At 50.4% G+C, this 22,185-nt stretch overlaps 1 protein-coding gene across 1 annotated transcript in view; it reads right to left on the bottom strand.

Moving 5' to 3' along the window:
• The window catches only part of Adam12 (ADAM metallopeptidase domain 12), a 248,540-nt gene that overhangs the window by 152,908 nt on the left and 73,447 nt on the right, over window positions 1–22,185 (bottom strand). The window contains exon 3 of the mRNA XM_048336123.1: window positions 20,858–20,931. Within this exon, the coding sequence (XP_048192080.1) occupies window positions 20,858–20,931 (74 nt within the window). The remainder of the gene's footprint in view (window positions 1–20,857; window positions 20,932–22,185) is intronic.

Below are 22,185 nucleotides of genomic sequence, written 5' to 3'. Positions count from 1 at the left end.
CAGGCGCCAACCCTGACACTAAGTCACCAACCAGGAATTCCTCGCTCTTATCTGGTTTTCAGGACTAGTAAAAACGTCAACCCTGAGTAATGAACACGGGACTCTAGCATACCTCGCAACTCAACTGGTGGCCACAAGCAGATAACACTCTCAGCACACTGTGGCCGTAACTTAGCCCCTCGCATCGTCTGGCCATTCCCTAAGCCACCACGAATAAGAACAGAGCCCACTTCCTGCAGTCCGATGATTCACGAGCCAGTGACTCAGCCGCGTGCTCTTTGAACTTCAAGGCTGCAGCAGGGGATGGGGGGGGGGGGGTCCCCGGGCTGGGGAGGCTGAGGCTCTGGTGAAGGACTGCGAGGCCGCGCCTCACATGGCGCGTTGAGTCTCCGATCCTCTCTCCCGGCCGGCATCGGTGCTTGTGGCTGAAGGTGCCTGGCCGATGAACGCCGAAGGTTGAACCCTCTAGGCTTCCGTATCGTCACCTGCTGCACGAAGCAGGCACCGCTGGGTGGTGGGGAGACGCGAAGGCCCTGCTTCACATGCTCTCTCCGTGGTAATACCTCATTCGGTGCCAGGGACTTGGCCAGAGAGTGGGCCTGAATGGATGAGCTTGGAAATGAATAAGACTGGCCTGGTAGCCCCCTCTCCAGACGACCATGATCAAATCGCTTCTCTCTCCGTGCTCTGCCTCTTCCCCCCCCGGGCATGGAGGCGTGGGCTTTCCCTCCCAGGGGCCTCCCTGACGGAGGCCTTCCCCTTCCCGACGCAGCGCAAGCCACGTACGTGGTGCTCGGATCTCGCGCCCCTCCCTCGCTCTTCCCACCGCCTCGTCCGTCCTCCTGGCCCCTTTCTCCCGCCAGCAGCCAATCAGGAGACATCTCTGTGCTCTGGCAGGCTCACCCCCATCTAAAGACACTTGGAAGTCATGACCCAGGTATCTAAGGGGTTGTGCATTTCATTTCTAGAACCATCCGTGGAGTATCACAAGATTCCTACGCTGCAGCTGGAGGAAACGGAGTCGCAAAGACATTTTTAAAAAGCGTGTGTCTGAGGCCGCCCAGCTTAGGTGTCTATCAGCTCTTGCCTTTGCCAGGCTGACTATCCCCGGCCTCTTCTTCCAACTAGCACTAGGAAACATTTCCTACCATTTAAGTAATTCTTCCTAGCCACATTCACCAGAACACATGGGCCAAACACGAGCATTCTGCTCTCTGTGACTTCGGGCCACAGGGAATTGCTGGAGTGGGATTATGACGGTGGTGATGGTGGAGGGCCTTGGAGTCTGGAGGGGCATGTTTGTAGAACGGCCTTTGAAAGCCAGCCTGGAACCCTTAACTTCGACGTGATTCGAGTGGGAGCCATGCTAGCCAGTATTTCGCATTCATGACCGAATCTGCTCTTTCCCTCTGACCCCACTACAGGCCTACCCGCGGCCTCGACTGGGTCATTGCACACGAGCGGATCTCGGTAGTCGCAGTGCCCAGCGGCCTGCACTGAGTGGAAGCTCTGGAAGAGGGAGAGCGAGAGCGAGAAAGCCTGGCCTGTGGCTGAGTCTGCCTTCCAGCGGGGCGGGGGTCCGGCACGCTGACCAGAGGCCTGGTCAGGACCTCCGGGTCCTGCGTTTCCTCAGTGTAATCCCCGATGCCTAAACACCGATGCAAGGCGGGGGGGACGAAGACGTCTCGCTAACCTCCCCTGGGAGCCGGGGCCACCTCCCCTCAAGTAAACTAAGGAGCATGCGAGAGATAAGAATGAGAACAGACGCCTCTCCATAAAAGCGACCACCAGAGTCGAAGCAGGCTGACATTTTACTCACATGCTCACTGGGAGTGCAAGTGTGTATGCGTGTGTGTATGCGTGGGTGTGCACATGTGCATGGGGGGGTCGAGTTAACCAAATTTCCAATCATCAGCATTTTTATTCAGGCAATATTCTGGTCTGGCCTGTTCTTTTACTTAAGCCTTAAGTCTTTCCTCAACTACTTAAAGCGTTTTTCATCCATTAAGACTCTTATTTATTAAGTGGCTTTTTCTGTGGCTTGGGAAATTAAATTACTGATATCCAATGGGGCAGAAACCTTGCTAGGATTTTGAAGTCAGCACCAGCCTCTTGGAACCAAATTTGGATCAAGACCATTGTGGTTTCCTATGCAGTTGTCACAAAGTAATTCAGAGGAAATCTGTATCCTCTTTCCAAGTGCAAAGATTGTCTAAACTTCTTATACAAGAGCACAACAAGAATACTGACCCAGATCCAACCCAATCATCTCAAGCTTCCCATTTAATTACAATGATGTGTGGCATGCATCATTAGTTTTTCATATACAATCGTTTTTATTATCAATCTGCTAACCGTGTTCTAATGGGTAATTGCTAACACACAACTGTTGGTTTTTCAGTTCTTACAGTGAGCTCACCGTGTGCTAAGTAAGCACTTTACACCATGACCTTCACCTATCCCCGAACGCTCTTGCTTCCTGTTGCTCTGATCTCCCTCAGGTCAGAGTTCAGGTGGTCTGATCTCTGGCCAGGAGATGAACCTAGCAGTTGTTTGGGGAGGGCTATACTCTGGACAAGGCTCAGGAGTAGTCTTATCAGAACTGAGCAGACTCTCCAGGGTCTGTCTCCAGGGTCTCCAGATGACTTGGTCCCAGCCCTTGGTCCCTGAGGTCTGCTGCTGCGAGAAACAAGAGAAGGGGGTGGCCCCAAAATGACCCGGCCCTTCTCTGGGACATCGCTGGGTAACAAAGCCCCAGTCCAGACAGTGGATCTGCGTGTTTCACGCATTAGTAAGTGGTAAATGAACTCAAAAGAAACATCAAGCCATGAATTCTAACTTTCATTTCAAGTTCCTGCAGTTTAATTTGTATCCATGCTAAGATGCTTCTGCAAGCTTGCTAGCCCTCTTCCCCTTGCCAGACTCGAGTGCCCTCTCCATTACCACGTGGAAGGATGGTCCTGTGAAGGACTCTGGTTCATAATTCCTGTGTCCTCCCCAAGTTACTATGCAGAACTACATTTTTAGCATTGTCTGATGAAAAAAAAATCATTTTCAAACTCACCCTTCCCCAAACCATTTCCCCAGGCCCAGCATAGGAAATGTTTTCCAACTCCTGACATTTACTACAAAAACCATTTTTTAAAAAGACAATAGGAGGGGGGGCGGGGAAATGCATAGATTCTGCCTTGAGTCACCACTCGGCATTTCTTCAGCATTAGCTCGTGCTTTTACAACTGGTCTTCATCAGAGGTTTTTCATCTGCTCGCCAATGTGTCATCTGTCCTCATGACTCACGGAGGGGACGAGTTCCTTGCAGCATGATTTATACTAGCTTATCATTTCCTCGTTCTCCAGGGGGGAGCTGCTGGGCTGAGTGAGCTCAGCCAGGCAGGCATAACCCCTAACCAGCCGGCCCTTCGTGTCAAGAAGACCAGCTAACAGCCCCGTCCCCGAGCGAGCCCTCGGGAACATGAGGATCAGACATCTGCTTCTTGTGTGGCTCAGAGTAGGGACGCTACGGGGGAAACGCCCACCCCAAAAGAAAGCTCCAGGTCCTCTGGGAGCCCTTGTCCTTGCTTGGCACGACAGCATCCTAGGGATAGGGGTGAGGCATCGTCTCCCCACAGGCCATCCCACTCTCCCTATGGAGGCCTTGGGTCCAGGGCACTGGGAGAGGAAGGGAGGGCTAGGATAAACAGTGATAAGACGCGTACAACTGGGGCCTGTCCTAAGCGTCTCCGTTTATCTTCTCTCCCCCGCTGGCGATAAGCAATGACAGGGACCAGCAGGATGTAGGAGGGCAGAGTCCCAGGGGGGTGGAGAGTCCCAGCTCTTCCCACCTGCCTGGGGCTCCGCTGTCCCTGGCTCTCAGTCCTCCCCACCCACAGCCCGGCTCAGCTCCCAGCCTTCTTGTCAGAGGCTTAAGCCGTGGTCTCTGCTGGCAGCCTGCAGGGGTTTGGATCCAGCCGTGTGCGCTGCTGTGGATGGTTTGATAGTGCCCTGCCTCTGTTTCCTTGTTTGTGAAACAAGGTCGGCAGTGGCGGGGACCTCACGAGGGTAATATAAGGGGAACACATACTGTGGGTAACAAATAAGCACCAGCACGCACTCCATCCGCGGTGGTGTCTCCGGGAGCGCCGGCTCCAGACCTAACCTGCTGTCCTCCAGATGGGCTCTCCGTCCTGGCCGCTGGGATGCTCACCCTGCCTCCTGCTCCCCGCCTCACCCCGCTCACGGGAGTCCATCCTGTTCAGGCTTGCTAGGCGACATCCATCTCCGCTCAGCAACACGGGGAGCTCCTCTCCCTTTCTGGGGCCACAGTCCTGAGCCACCGGGGCCCAGCCGCACCGATCCTCTGTATCTCAAGAAATAGCCAAAGGAGGACCACAGCCTCAGAGCGTATCTTTAATCCGGACCACGCTGGCTTCCGGCCCTGGCTTCCTTCCCGCCCCAGATCACAGTCCCCTCGCACCCTGCCCCCTCATGCCGGCGGGGGGGGGGGGGCTCCAAGAACCCGTGAGGCTCTTTTGAGTGTTAAGAAGGCAGCTATGGCCATGGAGTCTGACAAAAACGAGCAGCAAAGGCTTCCGGGAGGACTTATTCTCCATTGCCAGCCCGAGAGAAGGCAAAACTGACTTTGTAGTAATAAACAGCAAACCATGACTTCCTCTCCCTCGTAGAAGATCCCTCAACACCAGAGGTTTTGTTTTCTTTTTCTCTCCCAATCTCCAACTAAGCTCCTGTCTCCAAGACAAGCAAGGAACAACCTGAAGACAAGATGACAAAGATAACCAGCTGGATCACCGCTGGTCTCAGAGATGCCTGCACCAAGGGAAACGGCATCGGCGGCCTGGGGGCTGAGAGACCCGGAGCTGAGCGTGGTGTGAGCTGCTGAGAGCCTTGTGAGGAGCCGCATGGGGGTGGGGTGGGTGTCCCCCCCCCCAAGTACCCACCCAGGCAGAAGCGGCCCACTCTCACCTCCTGCCTCCTTGCTCCTTAGCAGCGTAGTCCACCTGCCCACCACTTCTTTAGATCAACGGGAGGCAGTAGGGCAGGCCAGGAAAAGATGGAGATCCAGAGAGAGGTAAACGATATGGACTTTCCCCCCTAAGTATCCCAGTATGAATGAGTGCTTATTTCGTGAGTGACCAGACCCACACAAAAGCGGGGTTCTAGTCCTCCTCACGACAGACAGCAACCCTGTGTTTATAATCCGCAGCCTTTGGCTTAGTGTCTCTGCACTGTGTGAACCCGGGCAGATGCCCCTGGGTCTCCAGGTCTCCATTTGCAAAGGGAAGGGGGACACAATGGCGACTGTGGTCCCTGCCTCCAAGCACTCCACACCCCTGTGTGTCCAGCTCTTTCCCGGACGCAGCTGGGGCCAGACCTGCACCTGTGTTTCAGGTGTGCCCAGCTCTGTCCTGGGTGTGGCCCGGTGGCTGGAGGAGCAGGAGCACACATTCCAGTACGCACCTCCCCACCACCCACCTCCACAACCAATGCCTCCAAGCCCGGGAGGCGACCTTGCTGGTCTGGACAACGTCTGCTTTTCAGCAGAGACTTTTAGCAGTGACAAGGTGAAGCGAGGGGAAAGGAAAACCCCTTCTAGTCACTCGGGAGGGCCTCAGAACGGTGGAGATGAGGTTAGGTAAAAAACAGAGAGGACGAGGAAATAGTCGATTTATTCAGAACCCTCTTTGATCCACATTACAAAGGCTAGTCCTCGACTACTCCGTTTCTAACAAGCTCTGCTTCTGTCAGTATGGCTGATAACAATAAACATGATCCGGAAAGATCTGGTGTGTTTTTGTGGCTTCCCCTTTCCCAGCACCTGCTCATATGCTCCAGGCCCGAGGTCCACAGATCTCCTTCTTCTTCTGCAAACCTTCCATTCTCTCCACCTCCTTCTCACTGCGCTCCGAAGAACACAATGATGTACCCAGTCACACGCCAAAGGCAGAACCAGGAGGGAGTGACGTCAGAACGATACAGAAGTCAGGAATAGTGTCACATCAGACGTCTCCCAGCGGAGAGCGCCCCTTCCAGCCACTTCAGCTTCTCACCAAACACTGCGGCTAGGAGGCTGAGGCCGTCCAGGTCATCTTCTGCTCCGGGATCAAAGTGTCTCGCGTGTGCCCCTGAGATGGTCTCCTCACTTCCCGGAGAAGATGAGCTGATTCTAGAAACACAACTGAAGATTCTAGAACTACAGCTTCTCAAGCACATGAGAATCCCTTATTCTCACAGACTTTCTCATGCATGTGCATCGTTAGGCTATATTAACACAGATGCACACACACACATTTTATTGACCCTGTAAATAAAACTCAATCCATAACAATAAAAGAAAAATGGGAAAATATGACTTGTCGTTACAATCGTGTAAGAATTACATAGCATAGAAAATACTGTCGTCGCTTCATGAAATAACATTCATCCATCAACTGAGAAGATGGGAGAGGAAATAGAACTGTCTTGCTTTTTTATTAGAGGTAAGAACAAAGATAAAGACATAAATGCAGAGGTTAGTATTGAAAAGATGTCCACCCTGCCATGGACTCTGCAGAAGAAATGGTTCTAAGTGAGCTTTCAGCCAGGGTCATAGATTTCTTGACCAAGTCCTTCAGAGCGCTGTGCTTAGATAGGGATTGCTAGCACACAGGGCATTGAGTGTTCCTTTTGGACACGAGGGCCTTCACCCAGGGGAGATGAGAATGCACAGGTCCATATCTCTATATTTATATTCAATTTAGAGAAATCTACACATCTCGTGGAAATGTTGACTTTGTTAATTAAGCTGCATATTTAGAAGGATGTGCTGCACAAGCTAATCTGTTAAGATTGCTTTTCCCATCTTTGCATCTCACAAGTCATTAAAAAAAAGAGAATATTGTCCTCATTAAAGTGTTTCTGCTTGATCTAACAGTATTTTAGATCATAATCTTCACTTTCATCTAAGCAGTTTGAGAGATTTGGGACTTCCCCCCCCCCCAGCTATTCCTTAAATTCTTCCATCTCTATGCAATAACTTCCTTCCCCTCCCTCACTCTCTCCCTCCCTCTCTCCCTCCCTCCCTCCCTCCCTCCCTCCCTCCCTCCTTCTCTCCCTTCCTTTCCCTTTCTTCACCCCTCCTTCTCCTCTTCCTCCTCCTTCTCCTCACCCTGCCATCATTCTCTCCCTCTCATCTGGCCCACCCATACCCTCAAGTTCCCTGGCTCCATGTTCACATCTGTACACTGAGTGCTATCACTGTATTCATCCACTCCTTCCCCTCTCCATCTCTATTCCCTGCCCCCTCCTTCCCGATGGCCACAGTCTCTCAACAGGCCTCTGGCATCAGTCTTGATGATGCAGACTTCATGGAGATGTATCATCTATCAATCAATCCATCTATCTAGATGATAGATATCTTTATCATATATATATATATATTTCTTTCGCAATATCAGACCTTTTATTTCTTGGATGTTCCATGACGATTGTCTGAAATAACCTATTTTATTTCTCCAAGGTGTCCAACTCATGGTATTGAGTACTGGTACCTTCAGGGAGCATTTGGATGATTGTATCCAATCTATTGCTGTGTTTAAGTCATGCTAAACAGCTTCAGGCTTAGCCCTAACAGGCTTAGTGGTTAGTGAGGCCAGGGCTAGCATTAAGCTGATGAGAACAAAAGGTAGAAGTGGAAAGGGACTAAGAATCAGTTAAGGAGTAAAGTGTAAGTAAGTGCAGGGTGAAGTGTAATTATAGAAAAACCATCTATCTATTGAGAAAACTATTTACTATTCAAATGTAGGCAGAACTCTGGGGGTACCAGTCTTTGAACCCAAAGTCACATGCTGAGATAATCATTTCAAATCACTAGTTTCATCTTGCCACTGTCCTGCCTAACAACCTTCAGTGGCTGCCTGGGGCATGTAGGGTCTGAGACCTGTGGGGTAAGGCTCAGTGGGGCCTGGACTCAGTCACTGCTCTCTTCCCTGTGCTTCTAGGTCCCTCGGCCTTGACCCTGGCCTTCTGCCATTTCCTCAGTACCACAAGCTCCGCCCCCCTGGGTCTTCACATGCAAGATCCCTGTCTTCACCACGCTGGACTCCCGTGGGCTGTTGTGATTCCCACCTATGGGTCTTCCCCAGCTGCCAGACCGGGGCTCCTTTCTTCCTCTCATTGCTCCCTGGGCACGTCTACTGCGCGTGCCCAGTTCATTATTGTTTGGCATCTGCTGCCCTCAGCCTGCAAGGTTTTAGGGTCAAGGCCTGCTGCTCGTCAGCTCCCTTCTGTACCCAGCACATGGTACCATGCATGGTACAGAGTAGGAACTGAAAAATATTGGGTGAGTTATTAACAGCAGCTCCAACTAGCGTTTTTATGGCATTTACTATGCCGCAGACTCTGTGCTTTCAGTGATTACTACATTTAATTCTTAAAACAACAATATGGTCTTGGTGGTCTCCATTATACAGACATCAGACAGAGGCCCAGAGCTCAGCTCCCAAGCTCACTCAGCAGGGTCTGGGTTATATCTCACATTATAGAATTCACAGCCTGGGGAATCTAATGAATAAACTTCTTCGATGCCCAAGCCAATGGTGAACCAGAGGAAAGTTTCCTCAAAAAGCTCCGAGAAGTCTCTAGGAAGACATGTCCAGCTTCACAAAGTTGAATTTGAAGTTTATAAAATGATTGTAAAAGTCCCTTCTCAAGCTTTCTGTCGCCTGTTTTCTGGGGAGGGGTATCCCATGATCTCCTTAGCAATGAGAACAGCTACTCCTTTGCTGTTGTTATTCGTGTAAATGTTCTCAGGCACATGATCTGGTCTGAGATAGCAAAATAGTTTACTATGGGAAAATGCAACGCCATGACTTGAGACTTGGATGGAAGTTTGATGTCCTGATTTCTTTTGTTCTCCATTACAAAGGCCTGGAACTATCAACTGTGTCATCTGCACAGAGGTCACTTGGTTCCCTTCCCTGCCCATGAGGGAAGAAAGTCACCCTCTGAGACATATACCAAGACAACCAACGCAACTGGCCCAGCTCTGCTTCTGGAAAAAAGTCTCCAAGCTCTCGTGATATGGTTTAAGGGCCAAACATCTAATTTTTAAAAAAAATTTTAATTGTAAAGGTGATGGACAGAGGGGTGGCGGTTACCTAAGTCGGGTAATGAGCGTGTTTCTTTTTGAACAGTCTCATCTGTTCCCTCGTTTTCTCCCAGTTTTTTCCTTCCCCTAATATTTTTTAACTGAAAGAAACGGTGTTGGCTTGTGGGTAGTGAGAGAGAAATAAGGAGTACAAAGAAGCAAAGGAACGAGGTGCCGCTGTAGGGCTCGAGGGTCAGCCCCTCAGTCTCCCCATTCTCCTCCTGCTCATGGATCTCGAGTACAACATGCTCTCTGTGGAAGTCCAGGCTTTCAGTCCAGTTTGGGCCAGGGTAACCAGCTCATGTATTCCTCCTGGTGCGGTGAGCACATAGTTCCTCAGGCCATAGCGCTCGGAGGCAAAGGTACTTTCAGAAACGTAGGAATCTAGAATAACTCCATTTCTAACCAACAGGAGACTCTTGGCGCATCTCTGTAGGTAACTTTACAGTCCGATGTAGACACTCTGAGAGGAACTAGGGCTTGCAACGTGGAGGGATCTACGACATCGCGTGAGATGACCAACGCAACCCGACATTTAAGTGAATTTTAAACCTACTAAATAATGGGACTGGTACGTGTACATTTTAAATGTCACTTTGCAGTCTTTATCGAAACAACTGCCAGCGTCCGTTGTACCCTGTTGATGTGACTGCCCAGTGCCAAAGCCATCAGGGCTTTGCTGACAACAGTAGGTCTGCACATGAAAACCACTTCCCGCAGCGCCCGGGGGACCGTCCATGACTAGCTGTCAGAGGGGTGTCGCTTGGCTGCTTACCCAGCACTCAGGGGATTATCAGAGCCTGTCATATTTTCAAAGACAACTATGAATCTGGCCAGCACAATCCTCTAGGCTGCTTGGAGCTGAAGGAGCGGTCATGGAAGGGCTGTAAAAATAATTCTGTGTAAATAAATCGTCTCTCCAAATAACCCTCCCGCTGGAGGGGTTAGTCCCATCTCATCTTCTATCTGCCCACATGTTTTCCATAAGGAAGGAGATCACAAACACATAAAGAGGCTCTTGTTCTGCCTTTTGGAAAGCCCACCTGATCCCACAGGGAAACCCACCAGCCTGCTGAGAAGAAACACGTGAACATTTCACAACAGTGTTAGATAAACACTCCCCCTTGATTTCTCTCACGGCACCTGCATACGAAGGTTCCCTCCTCGCTTTCCTGATGTCTGGGGAGACGGTCGCCATTACCCTCTGTTCTGAATGGAACAGAGTCTTGACGCTGTCCTTTTTGTTTGCATGGATGCAGCCCTCAGGCCGGGCTGAGCTGGGTCTCCATCTCGGGCCGCTGGGTTCCTCCCAGTATTGTTTTGACCCTGACACAGCTGTGTATCTGCAGGGTGTACAAGGACTTTTGCCTTGTCTTTTAAAAGGACAAGACAACGAAAGCCTCTGGAGAGCCGGTTCACACTGGGCCCCAGCACTTGCCACTCGGGGAAAGTGGTGGTGCAGCTCCCCATCCTCAGAGAACCTGTCACAAATGAGAGAATTCAACAGGGGCCTCGAGAGAACCGCCATTAACGGGTAGGGGACCCCCAGTGTTGAGGTTACAGAAGTACCCATTAGGCAGGGGCAGAGCGATGACGAGAGGGGGTCCCTGACCATGCTCTTGCTTGTGATCTCAGGCTTCATGGTGGCCAATCATAGACCAGGCAAAGGCCTCTGAAGAAGAATTCCAGCTAAATAAATGCAGAGAATGACAGAACATCGCCCTTTTCCAGGACTGGAAGGACACAGGCCTAAGGCTGAGCACTCATGGGCGTTAAGCCTGGTAGGTAGAGCTCAGGTAGAGCTTTGTAATAGAAGCCTCACAGATGAGCCATCAGAGGTCACAGAGCTACGGACACCGTGCAGGAGAAGGGCAAGGACCGGCAGTGGAGTCCACCCCCAAACTGGACCGTTAGGGTGCACAGGCTGGTAGCTCCGATGAGCAGGTAGCAGAAATCAAGGGGACAGCAGAATGGGCTCAGCAGCTCCAGGAGAAGAAATCAGCTGGCCCAACTGTGGGAAACGCAACTCTATGAATAATCTGGTTTCATGTGCAAACCACTTGGTTTCATTTGCACAGACTACAGCATTTCACTTCCAAGAATTAAACAGAGGGAGAGACAGCTCAGCACACGTGGCGCGCTCCTGCAATCCTAGCTACTCAGGAGGATGAGATCGCAGGATCCTGCTTCAAAGTCAGCACAAGCAGGAAAGTCTGTGAGACTCTTACCTTCAATGAAACAGCAAAAGAAAAAAAAAAGCCCAAAGTGGAGCTGTGGCTCAAGAGGTAGAGTGCGAACAAAGCAGAATAAAGCTCAGGAATCGCACACCCAAGCTTTGAGTTCAAGCCCCAGGATAGGCACAGAAGGGAAGGAAGGAAGAAAGGAGGGAGGAAGGAAGAGGGGAAGAATGGAAGGAGGGAGGGAGGAAAGGAGGGAGGGAGGGAGGGAGAGAAAAAAAGAAGAGAATCCATGTATGTCTGAGAGTGAAAACAATTCAGTGAGCAAATGCTTCTCTGATTCAAGCAATGTAACCAACGGAAGAAAAACAGAGCTAGAGAGACAGAGACACAGGAATAGCAGGGAAATGCTAATGCTGGCTGGATTTTTTTTTTTTACAATATTAAGAAATTGCTGTTCATTTTGAGATACAGTAAAAAACCATTCTTTATGGGTGACACATAAGAATTTCCGGCTACGATGCTCAGACGTGTGGGCCCCCACCGCGGTAGGAGTTAGTTTCCCCTCTACTCTGCGACACTAGTCCCCCGTGGGCCACCAACACACAGCCCACGGTTAGCCCGCAGCTCCCTCGCGGATGATGCCCACGCAGCGGGGAGAATGCGGGTTTCCCCTTCCAGCTGACGAGAGCAGGAGGTGTGGAGAGGGAGGCGGGAGACTGGTCTGACCTGGGCTAGCAGGACAGGGCTGAGGAGAAGACAGGGAAACAGGCCAAGGGCCAGGAATGGGGAGCGGCCTGAGGATCCGAAAGCAGAGAAGAGCCACGCGAGACTCGAGCGTGAGAAGAGCCCAGGACGATGAGGATGGCAAAGGGAGAACCACGGTGCCCAGCCCTCGGAGGCCCAGGTCCGTTAGCTCTCCAGCAACTGGAAGGCATTATGCCCTCCATGTGGATTGAGGGTCCAGAACACTATGACCAGAGAGTCAACGCCAGCACTGCCAATCCTCTTGGACAGTGCAGATCTAGAAGCAACTCTAGAAGACGTGCTCCAGACCAGTAAGCTGTGTCATAGCTACACCCTCACTCATGGGTGGGAAGAGTGGCTTGACGGAACAGAATGCTAGAGTTGAAAAGACACATCCTGAACAAACTGTCTGCCATCCTCTCTCTCTATATCACATATGTGCATGAGCACAGGGAAGAGACCTTCTTTTCCTGATAATAAAAACACACCAGGATCTCCGTCTTCTGTGCTGTAAGATACCTATCTGATAAAATGTACCGGTTCATTCACTCATACGTACACGGTCCACAGGCATGCCACAGAGTTGTGCACCCGTCATCCTGATCATTTCAACGTTTACTCCCTCCTCCCAAGGGGAAATCCTATTCTCATGAAATGCTTCCTCGTTCTTCTCTCTCGCTACATCCCAGGCAGCCCTGTTCTGCTTTCTATCTCTGTGGATTTGTTTCTCCAAGGTGCCACCCATAATGGACTCAAACTGTGTTGTCCTTTTCAACCTGCTTATGTTACTCAGCATAATGTCAAGGTTTTCCCGTGGGGTGCCATGTGCCAGAGCCTCATTCTTTATTAAGCCACTGAATGTATAGTCACATTTAATATATATCCTTCTATTTAGGGACGTTTGGGTTATTTCCATGTTGGGGCTATTACGAATAATGCTGCTATGAATGCTGGTATAGGGATGTCTGTTTAAGTCATGAATGGTTAACCTGATAATGAAGACCTTATTTATTATGAGAAACAAAAGAAGACCATGTATAACTTGTGCATAACAAGTGAGCGTTTGGTGATTTATTTGGTTATAGCTCCTTATCACTACTAATTAAGTATGAATGCTCAGGATAAATAAGAAAGAAATGAGGAGAAATCCAGGAAACAGAGCTATCTGTTGCCAAGTTGAGGTCTGTCCAAGCACATTATGAAGCCTGGCCAGTGAGAGCCCAGGGTTCCAGTTCCACGGGGATAATGAGGTTGAAGTAAACATTTCTGAAGAAAACAAAACCTAGGCTTTTGGGTTCCTGTGTCATCTTGTTGCAAGCATAGCTAGCATAATCTTTGTTTATAAACTTAAATTCTGTTCAAGTTTTCTGAGAGCTCGTTTTGCTGTCATAAGTGATGAAGGATCTCGGGGTGACATACAGACAGAGGTGTCACGGTCTTTCTGTTGAGAGCAAAGTAACTAGAAATAGTGAAGAAGAGACTGTGCATGCAGACATCAGCCCATCAGCGCCCATGCATAACATAACCGCTGGCCACGCCGCAGGGGCTGGGGACACCCGCGCTCTTCTACAGCCAGAGACACTTGGAAAGGGAAGTGTGTCCTCCTTGCGCATTGGGGTGGAGTGTGCAGAGAGATCGAGACCCACCAGGACTTTGACCTGCGTGGGTCTGCCAGGGAGAAAGGCATGTTTGGAGATCCACCTTTCCAGACAGTGCCCTTCCCAGGTTCTTCCCAATACGGAGTCCACCCAGAGACTCACAATCTCAGGCCGGAACAAGAGGGCACTGCTTTGGAAAGGTTCATCTTCACCCTTTCAGGCACCTTCACGTTAAACACAACACTGGAAAAGTGGTGCCTCTCCCGGTGTCTACAGTTCCAAACAGTGAAAGGAGAGGAGACGTTCCGGATGATGGTCGGCACATTCGGGAAACAAAGTTCAGCACAGTTAAAAAGATCTGAAACGTGACGGCTGAGAGATCTCAGCTGCGATCGGAAGGAGTTTGGTCTAGCTGTGAACACGGGAGTTGCATGTCGCTTCAGCCAACCGCACGGCCCGCAGGTGCACTCTGAGAGCTTTCTAGCATCCGTGGAGCGTGACGGGCTTTTCCCACCTCGCCCTGGAGGGCTTTGGGCCTGCGCCTCGAGGGCTTCTGCTGGCTCAGCACACCTGTGGAACCTCGAGTCACGTGACACCATTGTGTCACCCTGCATGTAACCGCAGGACTGGGTGTGCGTGCGTGCGTGCGTGGCCAGCCTCGGCCAGATGACACTTTTATCTAGAGAGGTTATGAATATCCTCACTGAAGGGCCAGTGGAGGGCTGGTCTGTGGGAGGACAGGATGCGTTACAGCACTGCTGGGGGGCCGGGTGCAAAGGCTGGGCCTGTGGACAGGTTGAAGATGGTGGTGCTGTGCCCTCTGTGAACCCAGGCTGGGCAGCAGGCAGTGCTGTTGGGCCACGGACCGCAGCCGTTGCCACCGCTAGTGATCCGTCGACGGACCGAGAGCTTTGATTGGACACGACCTCCACCCCCTTCCCTGCCATCTTTCTGTCTGAGGCCTGCTGAACCCAAGGGGAACCCGCAACCCCCCCCCCCCCGCAGTCCATCCATGCACCCACGTGCAGACTCTCTATGACACAGGCGACGGCTCATTTCTCCATGGGGCTTTGACAACACACCGTGAAGCCACTTCCCGTAGGAAAGTGTGTCAGCTAAATGGGAACCCCAAACTAGAAGGACTGAGGCGAGGCCGTTCCCCGGCCTGTTCCACGCGGCTCTCTGGGGTGGGAGGCTCATCTGTGGGCCTCCTTAGCACTTGCGCTAAGGTGGACTACGGTGACCAAGGGAGCGAAGCTTCCATTTTTAGTCACACCACCTTCAAATCCGACAGTGGCCTGTGACCAGTGCCGGGAGAACTGTGCGCGCGGAACGTCACGGGCTGCCCCGTCTTTGTGGACACGAGAGCTCTCCCCAGAGCTGAACTCCATTCTGCAGAGCGGGACGTGGAGGGACCGCAGGTAAGCGGCGTGCTGTTCAAGCAGCTGGGTCTCGGGGCTCCTCTCTCTGTGAAGTGGTCCACACCCTCGAGGCACCCCGTCTCCTTCCCAGTGACTCCCATTCGACCCGCTCCAGGGCTCGCCGAGGGGAGCGGGCTGGGTGGACCCTGCCCCCGACCTGCAGCAGAGTCCTGCTTGCCGGGAGGGGGAAGGAGTGCCCGGGTTTGACTTTGGCGTGGCCAGGGTCACCGCCAGGCAGAAGTGCCACGCCCCGGTGCCGTCACCGCCTCCGAGGCGCCGGGGGAGTTTGCAGGCCTCGTTCACAGAGCCCAACGAGCGCCTCTGAACGCGTAGCACTTCAAAAGAAATGGTTGTTCGGCCCAGCACGGGACTTCCTGTGCATCCCCATTCCATCTCGTCCTGTTAGCTTTGGCTCCTTGAGGCAAACGGCCACAAAGTGTGGGATGCAGCTTTTCTGTGGCCGGGAGACGTGGTCAGGGCAGGTGTTCATGTCCTCGTGGTGACAGGCCACAAAGCCACGGGCCGGGATGAGGCAGTGACCCCAGCTCCACCGCCCCCAGCAGCCATCTCCATCCAGCCGGCTGCCACGGTCCAGGTCACCTCGAAGAGCGGGCTAGCATCCTCCCGACAGCCATTTACCCAGCTCCTCGGCCACCCAGCACAACCTGCCTCCGCCGTGTCTCTCCATTCTGCGTGGACCGAGAGGTGATCTACGACACCTTCTCAGACAGTGACGTCCAGCGTTTGGCACTTGTGAATGTGCTGCTGTTGTCTTCGAGTGAACAGTAATGGACGCTGTCCCTTGAGTCGTGTCTGGATTTGTTCCAGACAGAAAGAGAGCCAGCGCTGGAGTTGTTCGAGCTCAGAGATACCCCCACTAGAAGCTCAGCGGGCCGCGGGATCGCCCGGGGAACGGCCTCCCGTCCGTGCCGGGAATGGGACTGGCAAACACGGCGCTCCCTGGGCTGAGGGGTACGGGGACTGCGATCTACTGCCCTCACTGTTCATTATCCTGAACTGGGAAAACGGATGTCTGGGCTGGCCGGCCTGTCCCATAAAGCATTTTGATCAAAGATGGTGTTGCCTCACGGAGCACCTGTCTGAAGAATGGCCGGGGAGGCTGTGGGGAGCCGGGGGACTTAGGGAAGTGAGGAAGCTGATCTGTGCAGTCCCACAGGCAGACACAGCGCCATGAAAGACGCTTCTCGGGGGAAGCTTCTTGCTTCTTTAAACATTCAATTATGGCTCCACAAACACAGGTTGTAAGTGAGCAGCGGAGCTCTGCACAAATTAAGCATGCTAGAAAGTAAGTAAAACAGAGACCGCCTGAAATGGAGATCGGATGAAACGTCAGCCCTGCTCCTTGAAGAACAGGTTGACAGGTTCCGCGGAGGGATGGTCAGTATTAGTTCTAGATTCTAGACGCGATTTTAGGGACGGGGGCACTTGGTTTTAATTTCTAAACAGGTTTCAATTAAAACAGACTTCTGGGTATTCTAGAACTCACTATTCAGTGGGTAGACCTTTCTTGCCCTTTGTAAGTTACTGGAGGCTTTTCAAAGGCTTGCCATCATGTTTTCCTTTTTTTATACAGTGAGTATTTTGACTTCTCCTTTCAATCATCGTCAGGTTTTCACCATAATTTTTCCCCTTCAACATAAAAAATATCTCTTCTTAATTTTAAAATGAATATATTTTTGTTGTCAAACACTACGACAATAAACATATAGGCTATGATCTTAGTACTCAGAGACACGTGTCATGTGTCTAATTTTAAAATAAAACCTGACAGTTGGAAATGTGGCCTAGTGGTAGAGCGCTGGCCTAGCATGCATGAAGCCCTGGGTTCCATTCCTCATCTACCACATATACAGAAAAAGCCAGAGGTGGTGCTGTGGCTCAAGTGGTAGAGTGCTTGAGCAAGAGAAGCTCAGGGACAGTGCCCAGACCCTGAGTTCAAGCCCCACGACTGGAAAAAAAAAAAGGTTTTTAAATGGAATAGCATGTAAATTATTTTCTAATATGATATTCAGGTTGATTATAGCAAAGTTTTGTTTCACAATGTCATTTTTGTCTACTGTATAGTATTCTGTTTCACAGTGGAGTCAGTTTATTTACGCAACTTCCTCCTGTTCGTGTACTGTTATTCTAATTGGTCAGGACCTCAATGATGCAGATAGTTAAATATTTAAATGGCCTCTGACTATATTAGTACCTTTGGGTTCATTTACTTAAACTCTCTGAATTAGGTCTATTGGATCAGAGGTTGTACAAATTGAAAGACAGTTATAAGCTAGATGATTAATTATCTCTTGTGTCTGATAGCAGATGAACATATTTCACTGTACTTATATAATTATAGAAATTTCATTATCTCCAAGGTATCACTTATTCATAATAGATATGAATTTTTTTTGTAGGTCCAAGGGCTTGAACTCTGGGCCCGGGCGCTGCCCCTGAGCTTCTTTTGCTTAAGGTAAGTAAGCGCTGTACCACAGACCCACTTCCAGCTTTTTTGAGTAGTTTACTGGCGATAAAAGTCTCACGGACTCGCTTGCCTGGGCTGGCTTTGAACCACGATCCTCAGATCCTAGCCTCCTGAGTAGCTAGGACTGCACGTGTGAGCCACCGGTGCCGGCATGAAATCTTTATTTAAAAAATTGTTATGCTAGGTAAACGGAGGGGACGAGTGGGTTTGGGATGAAGCGGGGAGAAGGATGGAAGGGGGGCCACTCCTCGGACACACTACTCACAAGCCGGTGTGCTGACTCGAAGCATCTCCGTACAAATACTTATAATAATAAAAAACTTTACACTAAAGTATTTGGAAAAGTTCATTATTTAAATAGAAACACTGGCGTGCTCTCATCTTGAAAACTTCACTATTAACAGAATAGAGACCTAAAACTTGTGTCAGTGGAGCCTGGGATGTAGCTCAAGGGTAGAATGTTTCCGTAGCACACACAAGGCTCTGCGTTTGATCCCCAGCGAGGAACTAACAAATCAGCACAGGTTGCCCACATTTCAACTAAAGCAACAGAATATCTTAGGAACACATTCAATACTCTTCATCTATTTTTACAAGTTAGGCTGACAGAGAGGTTGAGAAGGGTGAAAATAAATTGAGAAGAGAGAGTTTCATCTTTTCAACTTTTCTAATTTGGGGATTATCTTACAAAACACCCAGGATTGGAAGGGAACAAATTAAGGAACCCGTTAACATGCAATTTTTTTTTTTAAACAAACGAGTTAAGTTGTCGAGTTGACAGCATGCCTGAGACTCCGTGGCAGTAGAAGATAACCCATTTGGATTTTGTCTTTTTTTTTTTCTTTTTTGGGCAGTCCTAGGCGGTGAACTCAGGGCCTGAGCACTGTCCCTGGCTTCTTTTTGCTCAAGGCTAGCACTCTGCCACTTGAGCCACAGCGCCACTTCTGGCCATTTTCTGTATATGTGGTGCTGAGGAATCGAACCCGGGGCCTCATGTATACGAGGCAAGCAATCTTGCCACTAGGCCATATTCCCAGCCCCTGAAGGTAACCCATTTGGGAAGGACCATGACAGGCTATAGAAGCTGCTGCATGACCTCAGGAGAGATAGTGGGGCTCTTCGCAGTCACGTCCACGTGGGAAAGCAAGCTCACTCCACAAGGAGACAAAGGACTAGGAGATAAGTCGCCCGGGGAGGGGCCGCTACACCCACTTGAAACACACAACCCAAGCCAGGTTTACCATAAACGAATGTTAGCCAGGATAACACCTTGTTTTTCAATATTGTTTTTCTCCTTTCTCATCTGTAATATTTAATTTTCTGCTGGAGCATCTATTCACTTTGTAGTAAGAAAGAAATCACGTATGGATTTTATTACGTCTATTTCTGCTCTCTGGTCATGGCCCCACCCCTGAAGTTTAGGACCTGCTACCCCAGCACTGGGCAGCACTTCCCCTAAAAGCCGCACAGCCAAAGTACTTGACCTACAGAAACATAGGACGCCGGTTTCCAATCCCAACAACCTGCTGAGACAAGGAGCGCAGCGGGAAGTCCTCCTTCTGCTCTTTCAGAGAACACCGAGTCCCACCACTGAGATACTTTCACATGCCAACAGCAATGTATGAAACCACCAATGTCCCATCGTATTCTTACATGAAAGGAATAGAAAAAGAAAGACCATGAAAATATATGCTTTCCTAAGAGAGGCATGTCAAAAGCAATACACAGTTTTCTGTTCAGATCTCAAATTATTCAACACATGTGCCTGGTTATGTGACTATTATCCAGTCAAAGCTGAATCACATAGGTGATTTGCTGTGTCCAAAGCATTTGATCCATTGGATGGCAAAGGGTACGGGTGTAAGAAGAAATACAGAGAGGCAGGTTGCAGATCACCGGGAGAAAGCCATGGGGTTTTACCACACACGGACTTAAAATGCATTGTAGTATTCCATGAGGAATGTTAGCAGTGGCTGTTGACTGTCTCTTGGGCTTAACTTTGTACCCTCAAATCAAAGCCTTGATGCCAGGAAGTGACCCCGCTTTGTCCCCCAGAGGCTCTGGTGGGTTGGGGAGGGGGTGTGTGGAAGGATAGTTTGTGACTGCATTCCCGGGAGGCCATTTCCCTAGCGACACTGTCATTTCAGCCAACTCAGCTCTGTACCGGTATGTGAGGAAGAGAACAATACTGCTCGAAGGGGAAAACTAGAGTTTTATTCTTTCCTGTATGAAAATGGGGTTTGAACTCAGGGGTTAGCATTTGGCAGGCAACTACTCTTCCACTTGAGCCATGCCCCCGTTCCTTTTTGCTCTGGTTCTTCTTCTTCCTCTTATTGATAGGGATTTGCCCAAGGTAGCCTGGATGGCGGATCCTCTATTTCACTTCCCACATAGCTGAGAAGACAGCAGCTACATGGCATTGGGCCCAGTATTTTTTTCTGTTGAGATGTGTGTGGGGCTGGGGGAGGGGGCTCATAAACTCTCTGCCCGGGATGGCTTCAGATTGTGATTCTCCTGGCCTCCCCTCCTGAGAAGCCAGAACTACAGGTGTGAGCCACCAGCACCTAGATTGACTTCTTGGTTCAAATACAGACTCCTTTGGGGGAGTGCTTAGTAGCTCTGGTACTAACCAGCTGGCTCGGAAGGATCCTGAGAGCAGAGGTATTGTTGGGCGAGCCAGGGTAAAGAATGGCGTGGATGGAAGACGTTTTCATTTGGATCTCGAGGCGGATGCAATTTCTACCACACAAACTATACAAGAATACGAGAGGGAAATGGGGTGGGGAGGACACGTGTTCCAAAACATGCCACCCCACTTTCTATACATTTATATAATTCTTCCAGAAAAGTATCAAACTTCTAAGTCAAAAGGTGAAAGTGAAGTTTGTATGCATGGGGAAAAACTCTGAAAGATAGGAGAAACTCTTAATATTTCTGGAGAAAAGAGTTTCTGTATATTTGGGGCTGCCTTCTCTGGTTATAAGTTAGGAATTGCCGAAAGTCAACTAACTGTGGGACACTTACTGGAATGAACAGAAGACGCTTCCGCTTCTTTTCTTGAGAAAAAGAAATCTTGAAACTATCAATAAACCTACTGAGTTATCAAGTTCCTCTTTTTTAAGGAGGGATACAAGATTTCATTTCTCTAGATTTCATTTCAGCGTCCGAGGTGAATCTGGATTCTGAATGCAAGCATTTAGCTCTGTTTCCCTGCAGGTTGACATACACAGCCTTCTCATGTCCCTGCTCCTATGGCGCAACAAACAAGAATGCACTTGACTTACTCATTTCTTTGCAGGTGTATGGTCAGGTCTCTGCTTTCCAGGTGTAGTTGAACGCGCAACGACTCTGGATGATCCTGAAAGGTAAACCAAAAGGGCCAGTTGAACAACATTCAGCTTTGACTTGCTAATATTGCAGACGGAGTTCGCAGAGTGAGAGAAAAACACAGTTCTTCTCGGGGGCATTCTGAGACTGTAAGTCCAGCAGACCAGGGAAGGAGCTGGAAAAGGAGATACGCGACCCTGTGAACTTCAGGCTCTTTGCCTTCAAACTCACATCCGCCACTGGCTTCGGTCTCGGTCAACCCCATCAACCTTTTCCTCCACCTCTGGCCCTAGAGAAGGCACCTTTGCTTCCCCAACTGCCCGTGCCTAAACCCTGAAGTCACTCCTGGGACCTCCTTCTCGGTCACCTGTCCTATAGAATGCACGAGAAGCCCCTCCCCACCCTCTGAAGTGCCTCGACTTGTGCTCCAACCCCACCCCACGCAGCAGGGTAAGAGAAGCAGGAGGAGGGGGGAGGATGGGCTCTGGTGGAGGAGCACCTGAGCATGAGTTCCTGGGTTCAGATCCCAGTGCTTCAGGGAGACGTCGGGCCACCCCCATGGAACCAGCCCCACAGCCCGGCGCGCGCCCGGCCCTGCCCAGCAGGCCCGTGGCCACTGTCGAGTGGAGACGTCGTGGGGGTCCCACGCTCAGTGGGAGGGAGCCGCGGCTGCCCTGGCTTTGTCTGCCTTTGCTTTTATGTTGGTTAAGAGCAAAGGGAACAAGGGGCTTATTTGCCATTTTCTAATATTGCATTGTTTGAAATACGCTGTTCTGCTCCAGGGTGCAAGATGTTTTTACAATATACCGTTTGAGCTGCATTGTGAATTAACCAGCCACGTGTTATCCTTCCAGACAAAATAGATCATAAATGCCAAATACCCAACACAGTAAGCCCTTTTTCAAACCCACAATGGCTGGAGATCACATGAGTTTTGAGGAAATAACAAAGCATGTCCACGAAGGCCACATTACTACAGGCTCCAAAAGGAGTTGCTTTACTTCAAGACAGCCCTCCGACATTGTGTCTGATCTGGTAGGGGTTAGCCACGCAGAGCTACTTAAAATTAAACTCATGAAGACAAAACAAAACCGAAAACTCGGTTCACCAAATGTTCTCAATGCACGGAGCAGCGACCTACGGCTTGTGTACAGCGCGCGTGTGCGTGAGAGCACGTGTGCAAAGGACTGTGGGTTGCCAAAGAGGGATGGGCTGGGGAGGTGGGGGGGGGGAGGGGGAGAAGGGGATGGGAGAAGGAGGAGGAGAAGGGAGGACGGGAGGGGAA

The sequence above is a fragment of the Perognathus longimembris genome, chromosome 2 (assembly GCF_023159225.1).
Source record: "Perognathus longimembris pacificus isolate PPM17 chromosome 2, ASM2315922v1, whole genome shotgun sequence".
Lineage (NCBI taxonomy): Eukaryota > Metazoa > Chordata > Mammalia > Rodentia > Heteromyidae > Perognathus > Perognathus longimembris.
This window is presented reverse-complemented; position numbering and strand designations above follow the sequence as displayed.